This window comes from Spinacia oleracea, chromosome 1, assembly GCF_020520425.1.
Source record: "Spinacia oleracea cultivar Varoflay chromosome 1, BTI_SOV_V1, whole genome shotgun sequence".
NCBI lineage: Eukaryota > Viridiplantae > Streptophyta > Magnoliopsida > Caryophyllales > Amaranthaceae > Spinacia > Spinacia oleracea.
In genome coordinates this window covers 132,340,671-132,353,767 of record NC_079487.1, presented here as the reverse complement: position 1 = coordinate 132,353,767, position 13,097 = coordinate 132,340,671, and the positions used below count along the sequence as shown (strand labels likewise).

General features: G+C 37.1%; 1 protein-coding gene across 1 annotated transcript; it reads left to right on the top strand.

The window, feature by feature from the left end:
* The first annotated feature begins 772 nt into the window (after positions 1-772).
* On the top strand, positions 773-1,997 carry LOC130465681 (uncharacterized). The gene is made up of 2 exons (XM_056834543.1): positions 773-1,898; positions 1,990-1,997. The coding sequence occupies exons 1-2, from the start codon at positions 773-775 to the stop codon at positions 1,995-1,997; spliced, it is 1,134 nt and encodes a 377-aa protein (XP_056690521.1).
* The last annotated feature ends 11,100 nt before the right edge of the window (positions 1,998-13,097 follow it).

Genomic DNA, 13,097 nt, shown 5'->3' with positions numbered 1-13,097 from the left:
AAACTGACTAGCAGACAAAATGAGGTTGCGAAGGTAGTGGCTTTATGTCACATGTGAGGGCTTTATCGCAGTGTAAAGAATAACAGGAACTCAACCAGAAATATCAAATATGTGGGCAGGAACTTAACCATAACTCAACCGTGTTCCTCGTCATATTTCTTCACAAGTACTCCATATATATCTAAAATGCCTAACCTGTTGGTTTACAACCTGCTGATCCTAGCTCAAGTCATGCCTTACATGAACATGCAGCAAGCAGTACAAAGCTCACCACAGTTCACACACTGCATGACCATGCAGCCAGCAGTGCAATGCGTATTATGGATGATTCTAGAAGCAGATATACTCAACAGCATACTCAACCAACTTCCCTAGATTCACGGGAGTTTGTTAGAGAGTTAGTTACTTGATTCAACTTGTAATAATGAGCTTAGAATGCTTAGGTGTACAGTAGGTTGAATATGATTGGTTGTTAGTTCTTAGCTCTCTTCCTATTGGTTGAAACACATCATACAATCTGTTGTATATATAGCTCAGATTGCTGTAATATTATTCAATGATTCAATAATACAGAAATCATCTTCTTTTCTCTCTCAAACTACTGAGTTTTCTCAGAAAGTATTTCATGTTGAAACATGAAAACTGACATGGTATCAGAGCAAGTCAATCGATCTTGCTGATTTAGTTTGTTGCTGTAAGCTTGTTTTCAGCAAATTCTTGGTAAACACTTCAAATTCTCGAATTATTCTTTTGATCAAATTCATTCTCAAAGATGCCTGATCAAACAGATCCTTCTCTTAATCCGAATTCCGCATATTTTCTTAGCAACCATGATGTTAATGTTTCAAAGTTAGTCAGCATAGTGTTTGATGGAAAATGCTTTAATGACTGGAAACGTTCTATGGTGATTGCATTATCAGCTAGGAACAAACTTTGTTTTGTTGATGGTTCATTGAATCAACCAGCAACAAATGCTCAAAACTTTAGAATCTGGACCAGATGTAATGATTTGGTCATCTCTTGGATTCTAGCTTCTCTTGAACCTTCAATTGCAAGAAGTGTTCTATATCTGAAGACTGCAAGAGAGATATGGCTGGATTTGGAAGATAGATTCTGTCAGTCCTCTGGTCCTCAGTTGTTTTCTATTCAGTTGAAACTTTACAACCTAAATCAAGATGATGATGAGGATATCTCAAGTTTTTTCACCAAAATTAAACTTCTCTGGGATCAGTTAGATGGACTAGATCCTTTGCCTTCTTGTTCTTGTACTGGTTGTAATTGCACTCTCACACAAAAACTGTTAAAATCTCAACAAAATCAGAGGTTGATCCAATTCTTAATGAAGCTTAACCCAAAGTATGAGCATCCTAAGAGCACGATTCTTATGATGAATCCTTTGCCAACCATTTCTAAGGCATATGGCTTATTACTCCAGGATGATCAGCAGAGAGAAGTGCAGAGCAACAGAAGCTATATGAACTCAGAATCAATAGTATTCACTGCTAGAAAGTTCACTGATAACAAGTACAGATCACAGTATCCTTCTAGCACCAACAATCAAGGTGTTTTTGCTGGATCTCAATCAAGAAACACCACCAGAAACAACCTATTCTGTGAGCATTGCAGAATGAAAAATCATACTATTGACAAATGCTGGAAGTTACATGGATATCCTAAAGATTTCAAAGGCAAAGGCAAAAGAGTTGCAGCTGCTGTACATATGGAAGATTCCTATGCTGATGATTCAAATCAAGAGGATAAAGGTCTGGTTCATGCAACTTTCACTGAAGAGCAGTATAATCAGTTGATGAAACATATCAACCCACACCAGGTTGCTAGCCAAGTTGAGACCAATGGCTCTAACTCTCTTGGTCTGGCAACCAGTTCTCAACCACAAGGTACATTCTGCCTTTTATCTAACTTCAAGAAAAAATGGATACTAGATAGTGGTGCAAGTGATCATATGTGTTCAGATTTGAATATTGATAGTTCAGTAGGAACACTTGACAAGAGGGGGGGTGAATTGTTTCTTGGGAACTTGAGTAAGTTTCTTGCGGAATTTAAACAATAAAGAGACTGAGAACAATGAGCGAAGAAAGATATAAAACGGAGGAACCTTCTTGACCCTAATCAAGAAGAACCTCACTACTCTTTTGTATTAATGCAATAACTCTATTACAAATACACTCTTTAACTCGAGTTCCTCTCGAACACGAGTTCCCCACAGCAATCCCCTTCGATTACTGTGCTCCTCTTTCTCTCTCTGACTTAACTCTAAGTCGCTCCTTTTCTCTTTGACTTAACTCTAAGTCGCTCTGTTTCTCTTTGACTTAACTCTAAGTCAATCTTTCTCTCTTTGACTTAACTCTAAGTCACTCAAGGATCACTCAATCCTTAAACCCAAAATACAATATGATAGATAGATTCTAGTACGTAATAAAGCTTATAATAATAAGGAACTCAAGGAACACTCTATTTTGCCAACTGATTCTTTTAAAACGTTTAAGCTCTTTAAGATAGATTTTGTAGAAATCAGTTGTGTTTTGAAAAGCCAAAACTCTTCTCCTTTTATAGGAGAGTTTTACCTAAGGTTGGGTACCCATGTTCTCCTCAACTTCCCACTAACAGTTACTGCTCAGTAACATGGGCATAGTTGGAGAGAAACAGGGAGACCAAATCAAAACACTAAATGCACGTTTAAATAGAAATACGTGGGAGAGTTTTAAGGATCATGGAAAATCTTTTGCTTGAGAAACAAGGAGAATGAAAACAGAATCCTATGTTTACATTTATTAATTAAATTCATTTTATTTATTAACAAAGATTTTCCAACTTAAAACTCTTTTATAATTACAGTTAATATATTTCAATTTAAAACGTACCAAAATACTTAGGTTCCTTTCGTTCCAAATTACGTATAAACAATATTAAATACTTACATAAATCCTAAACATAAACTCATATGTTGTAGTCTTCATGTTGCACCTTTAGAAGCTTCACTCGAAGTCTTCCCAATTTGTTCCTTCTCTGGAACATCGAGTATCCACATAATATATGAGGATCTCGCCTTAGGAACTCGCCTAAGGATCTCGTCTTGCTTAATGATTATTTCTTCAATGTAGTGTCTGACATGGATCAATTACTTGCTTATATTCCACGTTGCTTAGTTTATCCAACTCAGGATCTCCTTAACTTAGCATTATCCCTCTAAGGATCTCGGAACCTATTATGCAACATAACTTAACCAATTGTCAGGAGTTTGCTTTGTCATCATCAAAACTTTAGGGTCAACAATATTCCCCCTTTTTGGTGATGACAACAAAAGCAAACTTTCACTAAATGCAATAATAATCAATAAGCATAAATATAAAACAATAAATTAAATAAAGTATTTTTATAAAAATTAATCTAAATTTCCTAAATGAAATTAAGGAAAATTGAAATTAATTTTAATAAACGAAAATAAAATTAAAAACGAGAAATAAAATTTTATAAACTTACATCGAGAAGAGAGTAGTGAGACGGACTCAAGTGATCAATTTAAGTTAAGTTTGCATTCATTTCCCCCTGTTGGCATTAACAAAAAGTAGAAAAATACAGTACTAATATATACCGATTATAGCGCCCTCCGATCAACGGTTGGCAAACTAAGTTAGCCTCAAAGTTAAGTTACAACGTACTAAATTCGAATATAAAACATAATAATTAACAAGCCAAGTTTTTAGAGATACGATCTTTTAGGAGTTCCACGGAAATAAAAGAATAAAAATCGTATGTTTCCCAACAGAGGGTTACATACCAAAAAGAATATGAAAAATAAAATAAAAAAATCCAAAAAAAATCAAAAGCATAATGTAACACAGCTAGGATCAGGGAGGATGGTTTTGGTATGTAGCAAGTGTAGGTTGGTCCTTTCACAACTTCATATCGATCCACATCTTTTCTCAATTTCTACTGCTTCCTTTAATTCTTCCACTTTCTCATCAATATTCTCATTATCAAAAGATGTATCAACAAACAACAGAGGACTGTTTACCTTAGGAACCACGTTGTTAACCCTTTCATATTTACTCTTTTTTTTTTTTTTTTTTTTTTTTTTTTTTTTGTATAACAACGCCATCCTTTTAATATAACACATAACCCATAAATCTTCAATATTAATTGCAAACCCTTGTCACCATATTTACATCATCAACCGAAGGAACACGGAATGAGGTAATTTCCCCCTTAGAACAATCCGTATTTTTTTTTTATTTTTTTTTTGGTTTATGCAATAACCTCACCACCCAACGCGGGTCGGTGTTGGGCCTCCTTATCTCTCGGCGAACTGAACAGAAACACGGGGGGGTGTGGGTTTTTCTCTGACGGGTCGGGGCTTGGTTTGTGGTTGCGAACAGGGCAGGCGGGTCGCGAACGGGTCTGGGAATTGATGGTGGGCGCGAACGGGCAGGGCGAGGGTTTGCGTTCGCGAACTGGGTGGAGTGAGGGCTGGTGTTCGCGGACGGTTTGGTGTTTAGGGGAACAGGAACGGTGTTTGGTTTGTCGGAGTCGGACGACGGGTTAGTGTGGGTGGCCGGCGCCGAGGGTTGTTGTGGGGTGAGGAGGTGGTTGTTCGTGGCTGGGGAGAAGTACGAATGTGTGGTGGTTCGCGGCTGGGCTCGAGGCTAGCGGGTGGGCTCAGTCGATTGGTCGGGTCGAGTCCGGTCGCCGAACCGAGGTCGCCGGTGATCGTGGTCTGTTGGGTCCGGCCGCCGGTGATGGTGGTGGTGGTGGTTTTCAGTTTGGGTGTTTTTCATGGCTAGGGTTTTAATTTGGGGATTTTTAATTTTTAGGGTTCCTTGTGTTTGGAAAGGATCATGTGTTTTGAATTGGTGAGATTTGAATTTGTAGTGGCCTTGGGTATGAGAGATTCATAGGTGTGATCCATCAGCTTTTAATTTTGGAAAAAATAAAATTTAATGGAATAAAAGAAATTGGATATATTTATAAAAGAAAATAAAAATAATTGGTGGAAAAATAAAATAAATAAAAGGGAAAAAAATTGTAAAAGAAAAAATATATATCCATGATCCTCATATTTTAGTGGAACTGTTTGAATCACGTATCTCATATTACTGACTAATTAAATACATATTTTAATTCTAAATTTTTAGTTGTTCCTTAACAATGGTAAACTTCAGTTATGCTTTACGCACATGTATTTATAATGGTATATAGTAGTTATGCATAAATCTATAAAAGTAATACCTTGTGAGGAACTTTCCTGCTTACTTATCTCAGCTTGATCATCCCGAGGTCCAATCTCATTTTCCCGTGCTTCTTTCTGCTTGTTTACTTTGCATGTTCCTTGCACAAATTTTCATTAGTTGTACCAAACAGTATATTATCAACGTAAAATTGTACAACTAGTGAGTCAGTTCCTTTTGATTTTAAGAATAAATTTTTGTCATATCTGCTTCGTTTAAAATCATTTTTCAGAAGGATTTTAGATAATATTTCGCACCACGATCTTGTAACTTGCTTTAACCCATGGAGAGCTTTGTCAGGCTTATAGATGTGATTTGAAAATTCATGATTTTTATAATGGGGAGGTTGTTCCACACATACGTCCTTTTTAAAAAATTCATTTATGGAGACACGTTTGACGTCCATGTGGTACAACTTAATTTCTGTAAGGGCTGCAAAAATAATTAAAGTTTTTATAGTTTCTAATCTAACAACAGGAACAAAAGTTTCTTCGAAATTAGTACCTTCCTGTTGATTGTAGCCTTTAACAACTAACCTTGCTCTGTTCCTGACCATTGTTCCACGTTTATCAAGCTTGATCCTGTACATCCATTTGAGTTCTATCCCCTTCTGGTTATTTGGCTTGATTATGGAGAGGAACGCATGGAAAGTACAGAAGTTCCTGAGTTCAGATCTTGTCACAATTCCTCTTTCAATGTCGCTGACGATCAGATCCATTGGAGAGGAACTCTGATGTTTCCATGGCTTAGGTTGAGATTGAGCCACAAGAATATTCAAACTTTCCTCAGTTACTTCTGTTTCTTGAGTTCCTTGAGATCCTCGAGTTCCTTGTTCCTGTTTAATAATAGGGTGATCCTCAGGAACAGGAACTTCTGGATCATGAACTCTAAGATCTTGTTCCTCTTGAGTAGGAACTCCCTGATTCACTTTGATTTCTTGAACTCCTGATTCAACTGTCTCTTTATGTTGTCTAGCTGGAGAAGTTTCCTCATTGTTATCTGTGAAGTGAATCAAACCATTTTCGAAATCCTTCTGTTCCTGAACTTCATTAGTTTCATCAAGCATAATATGTACATTTTCAACTCTTTTAAAAGAGTCTTTAAGAGAGGTGTTCCTGTCAAGCAACTGAAAGAACCTACCATGTACATCAGATTTAACATTATCGAGGTAGGTTGTGTGTTCTTTGCTAAGTTCCATTGCCTTGTCACTTTGAGCCTTTATTACGATAAGCTTTTTAAAAATGACTAGAGTTTCTATCAATAATTCCACTAATTTATTTACAGACAGAGATTGAAGAGTTGAGGAACTTACTTCACGTGATGGATCTTGTGTTGATTCATCGATCTTTGCCATAAGACAAAGGTTTGTTGTTTCTTCTGGTTGATCCTCATCTTCTTCCGAGTCAGTGGCTTCTTCCCAAGCTTCGATCATTGCCTTCTTGAAGTTGGGCTTGGCAAAGGTGCATTTGTTGAATCTTTCCTTATATTGATCCTTTCCCTTGCCTTTCCCTTTTTCATTTTCCCACTGAGGGCAGTCTTTGATTTGATGGTCAGAATCACCGCACTTGAAACATCCTTGGTCAGACTTGGAACCGCTTGGTTTTCTCATTGAGTTCCTTCCTCTTAGATTTCCAGGTTTAGAGTTCCTGTAAAATCTTTTCATTCTTCTGACCAACGTAGCAACCTCATCTTCATCAGGTTCTGAGTCCTCCTGTTCCTCAGCCTTGAGAGCAAGGCCTCGGTTCTCAGGAACAGCTGCTCCTAGATGTAATTCATGAGTCATCAAGGATCCCGCCAATTGTTCAATGTTGAATTTGGTGAAGTCCTTTGTTTCAAACAATGCAGTGACCTTGGTTCTCCATCTATCATCCTGTGGCATGCTCCTTAGGATCTTCCTAACCTGTTCATCAGAGGGAATATTTCTTCCAAGAGAAACTAGTTCATTAGTGATATTAGTGAAACGAGTAAACATTTCCTGTATTGTTTCTCTTGGTTGCATTTCAAAACGTTCATACTTAGACATTAATAAATCAATTTTTGAACGTTTGACCTCATTAGTTCCTTCATGAGTTATTTGAAGGAGATCCCAGATTTGCTTTGCGCTCTTGCACCCTATAACTCTGTTATGTTCATGAGGTCCAAGGCCGCAATGCAAGATTTTCACAGCCATTGCGTTGATTTCAAATTTCTCAAAATCTTCCTTAGTAAAATCAGACATGGGTTTAGGAACTACCTCATTTTGAGCATTGATCATTGTTACCTCGAAATCACCGACTTCTATGACTCGCCAGACTTGATAGTTCTCTGCCTTGATGTAGATCTCCATCCTGTTCTTCCAATAGGTGTAGAATTTTCCGTTGAACATTGGAGGTCTTTGAGTGGAATAACCTTCCTCTAGTTTCTCGTAAGCGTTCATACTTTCCAGGAACTTTTTCTCAACAGGGTTTCCTGTATTTTTGTGAGATCCTGCTCTGATACCAACTGATAGTTCAGTAGGAACACTTGACAAGAGGGGGGGTGAATTGTTTCTTGGGAACTTGAGTAAGTTTCTTGCGGAATTTAAACAATAAAGAGACTGAGAACAATGAGCGAAGAAAGATATAAAACGGAGGAACCTTCTTGACCCTAATCAAGAAGAACCTCACTACTCTTTTGTATTAATGCAATAACTCTATTACAAATACACTCTTTAACTCGAGTTCCTCTCGAACACGAGTTCCCCACAGCAATCCCCTTCGATTACTGTGCTCCTCTTTCTCTCTCTGACTTAACTCTAAGTCGCTCCTTTTCTCTTTGACTTAACTCTAAGTCGCTCTGTTTCTCTTTGACTTAACTCTAAGTCAATCTTTCTCTCTTTGACTTAACTCTAAGTCACTCAAGGATCACTCAATCCTTAAACCCAAAATACAATATGATAGATAGATTCTAGTACGTAATAAAGCTTATAATAATAAGGAACTCAAGGAACACTCTATTTTGCCAACTGATTCTTTTAAAACGTTTAAGCTCTTTAAGATAGATTTTGTAGAAATCAGTTGTGTTTTGAAAAGCCAAAACTCTTCTCCTTTTATAGGAGAGTTTTACCTAAGGTTGGGTACCCATGTTCTCCTCAACTTCCCACTAACAGTTACTGCTCAGTAACATGGGCATAGTTGGAGAGAAACAGGGAGACCAAATCAAAACACTAAATGCACGTTTAAATAGAAATACGTGGGAGAGTTTTAAGGATCATGGAAAATCTTTTGCTTGAGAAACAAGGAGAATGAAAACAGAATCCTATGTTTACATTTATTAATTAAATTCATTTTATTTATTAACAAAGATTTTCCAACTTAAAACTCTTTTATAATTACAGTTAATATATTTCAATTTAAAACGTACCAAAATACTTAGGTTCCTTTCGTTCCAAATTACGTATAAACAATATTAAATACTTACATAAATCCTAAACATAAACTCATATGTTGTAGTCTTCATGTTGCACCTTTAGAAGCTTCACTCGAAGTCTTCCCAATTTGTTCCTTCTCTGGAACATCGAGTATCCACATAATATATGAGGATCTCGCCTTAGGAACTCGCCTAAGGATCTCGTCTTGCTTAATGATTATTTCTTCAATGTAGTGTCTGACATGGATCAATTACTTGCTTATATTCCACGTTGCTTAGTTTATCCAACTCAGGATCTCCTTAACTTAGCATTATCCCTCTAAGGATCTCGGAACCTATTATGCAACATAACTTAACCAATTGTCAGGAGTTTGCTTTGTCATCATCAAAACTTTAGGGTCAACAAATATGTTCAGCAGTCTTGAACCATTAACTGATAGATATCACTCTATAACTATACCTGATGGTACTGAATTTCAAGTCAAACACAAAGGTGTGGTAAATCTAGGGGATAATATTGTTCTCAAAGATGTTTTGCATGTCCCAGGGTTCCAGTTTAATCTCATATCAATTTCACAACTCTGTCATAACACTGACTCTTCTGTTTCCTTCACTGATAATGAATGTGTCATATAGGACCTTTCCAAGAAAAGGCATTATGTGCTTGGTAGATTGGACAAAGGTCTTTACAGTTTGAATGATGATCTGTTGGATTCTACATGCAAGTCAACTTCTAATAATTTTGCTCTGTCAAGTGCCTGTTTCACTGCTATTGAGGAAGCAAAGCTATGGCATCTTAGGTTAGGGCATGTTTCTTTTGGAAAAATAAAGAATATCAAAGGTATTGATGTAAAAGGTTGTTTAGCAGAATGTTTTTGTCAGATTTGTCCTCTTGCAAAACAATCTAGATTTCCTTTTTCAACTAGCAGCATTAAAACTACAGAACCATTTCAGTTGATACACATAGATGTGTGGGGTCCATATTCTGTACATGATGCTTCAAAATGTAATCAATTCCTTACCATAGTGGATGATTATTCCAGAATGACTTGGACACATTTAATGAGGAACAAAACTGATTATGTACAAGTTCTCACCCAATTTTTGTCCTATGTTGAGAATCAATTTGGCACAACTGTTAAACAGATCAGGTCTGATAATGCACCTGATCTTACTGAAGGAGAAATCAAGCAATTATTACTTAAAAAAGGCATACTGCAGCAGAAGAGTTGTAGTTATACACCACAACAAAATGGAGTTGTGGAAAGGAAACACAAGCATCTCCTAGAAACTGCCAGAGCTTTGTTTTTTCAATCCAAGCTTCCAGCCAAGTTTTGGAGTGACTGCATCTTAACTGCTACCTATTTGATCAACAGAATGCCCCTAAAGAGTATCCAATTTGCTACACCTTGAGATTATTCAAGGAACCACCAGATCTTTCTCATCTAAGAGTCTTTGGCTGTCTTTGCTACATGACAACCCCCAAAATCAATAGATCCAAATTTGATAGTAGAGCTTCTCCTTGTGTTCTAATTGGATACCCTCCACAACAGAAGGCTTACAAAGTGTTTAACTTGGCTACCAACAAGCCAGTCATCACTAGAGACATAATCTTTCATGAAAAACATTTCCCATTTCATTTTTCTCCTTCTCCCTCCACAGATTATTCTACTCAATTCTTTCTACCTATTGCAACTCCATTCTCACTAGAAGATTCATCTATTCTGAACACCCCTAGCACTTCTACAACACCAGAAACATCACAAACTTCTTCTTCTATGCCTCATACCACATCTCCAAATATCTCACCCCCTTCTTCTCCTGTATCTAACTTTTCTTCACCTTCTGAACCTATTTCTTCTCCTATTTCTCTCAATATTCCTATCTTACCTAGAAAATCTACCAGAACTTCCAAACCTCCTTCTCATTTGAAAGATTATGTTTGCAATAATCCACCTAGACATTGGTGTAATCTGGTTGCCTTTGACAGTTTACCAGACCAGCATAAGCTTCTCATTGTTGCTCATATGGAATCTGTTGAACCTACATCTTACAAAGAAGCCATTTCCAATGCCAACTAGATAGAGGCTATGGACAAAGAAATTACTGCTTTGCAACAGAACAAGACATGGGATTTTGTGGTTTTACCAAAAGGGAAGAAAACCATTGGATGCAAGTGGGTTTATAGAATCAAAAAGCTTGCTGATGGTTCCATAGAGAGGTACAAAGCAAGACTAGTTGCAAAAGGATTCACACAGAAATATGGCATTGATTACACTGAGACTTTCTCCCCTGTGGTCAAAATGTCAACCATTAGATGTATCATTTCCTTAGCAGCTAGCAAAAACTGGAAATTGTTCCAACTTGACATCAACAATGCTTTTCTCCATGGTAATCTTGATGAAGAGGTTTACATGAAGGTTCCAGAGGGAGTTCATGCACCACCTGGTCATGTTTGCAAGCTCACTAAATCTTTGTATGGACTCAAGCAAGCTTCCAGATAGTGGTTTGCTAGGTTACTTGATGAACTGAAATCACAAGGGTTCACTCAATCTAAGAATGATTATTCCTTGTTTCTGAACAAGGACTCTCAAGATCTCACTATTGTAGCTGTTTATGTGGATGATATTATCATCACAGGTTCCAATGAAGTCAAAATCAATGCTTTAAAAGCTCATCTTCATAACACTTTCAGCATTAAGGACTTGGGGGTCTTGAATTACTTTCTTGGTATAGAAGTCAGTCACACCAGTGAAGGGTATATTCTCACACAAAGAAAGTACACTAAGGAACTTCTACAGGATTGTGAACTAGATCTCTCCAAGCCTGCTGTAACTCCCTTTCCTCTTAATTTTAAACTCTCCTCTGAAGGTGAACCTTATCACAATCCAGAACTTTACAGATGTTTTGTGGGAAAATTGAATTTCCTCACTCACACAAGGCCTGATATTGCTTTTGCTGTTCAATCTCTCTCTCAATTCATGCATTCTCCCAATGTTCAGCACATAGAAGCTCTCACTCACACCCTCAGATATGTCTCTCACACTGCAGGGCAAGGCATTTTGCTCAAAGCTACTGATCAGTTGACCCTACAGGCTTACTCTGATTCAGATTGGGCTGCTTGTCCTACCACCAGAAGATCAGTAACAGGTTATATTCTGCTTCTAGGCAACTCTCCTATTAGCTGGAAATCAAAGAAACAATCTACCATTTCAAAAAGCTCTTCAGAAGCAGAATACAGAGCAATGTCTCAAGCAGCCAGTGAAGTCACTTGGGTGGTTAGACTTTTAGAAGAATTGGGTGTCACTGCTTTGCAACCAGTTCAACTTCATTGTGATAATCAATCAGCAATTCACATTGCCAAAAACCCCATATTTCATGAGCGCACCAAGCATATAGAAGTGGATTGCCATTTCACTAGGGACAAAGTACTTGAGGGACTGATTACACTAAGTTATTTGCCTACTCAGCATCAATTAGCTGATATTTTTACAAAGATTCTACCTAGTTCTCAGCATAAGAATTTGTCATCCAAACTAGGTATGATCAATGTGTATCCCATCCCTAGTTTGAGGGGGGGGTGTTGGTTTACAACCTGCTGATCCTAGCTCAAGTCATGCCTTACATGAACATGCAGCAAGCAGTACAAAGCTCACCACAGTTCACACACTGCATGACCATGCAGCCAGCAGTGCAATGCGTATTATGGATGATTCTAGAAGCAGATATACTCAACAGCATACTCAACCAACTTCCCTAGATTCACGGGAGTTTGTTAGAGAGTTAGTTACTTGATTCAACTTGTAATAATGAGCTTAGAATGCTTAGGTGTACAGTAGGTTGAATATGATTGGTTGTTAGTTCTTAGCTCTCTTCCTATTGGTTGAAACACATCATACAATCTGTTGTATATATAGCTCAGATTGCTGTAATATTATTCAATGATTCAATAATACAGAAATCATCTTCTTTTCTCTCTCAAACTACTGAGTTTTCTCAGAAAGTATTTCATGTTGAAACATGAAAACTGACATAACCAAACATTGAAATTGAAATAAAATGAACTTCATTCCAATCCATATCTTTCCAAAAGTCCTCCAAACACGCTAGATTATTTTTCCCGCTACGAGTGTTGGCCCTGATAGAAAAAAGTGATACGAACTAGTTGAAATTTTTATTTATTGAAACGGATCCAATGTTGATCCAATAAGATAATAACCTTTTCTATTATCTAACTATCATATATGGTCAAAATTTAAAAACTTTGTCCATATAAATAGTAAACACAAATGAAGTAATATGTGGTTTAATAAACAATGATTGAAGCTTATACAGAGTATGCAATAATATCCTTTATGACATTAAACTGAATTAATAATGTAAATAGTAACGAAAATTTGTGGCGTGAATTTTTGGGTTGCAATGTAGTACTACGTACAGCGTAAATTTCTATTTTCGCCTCAA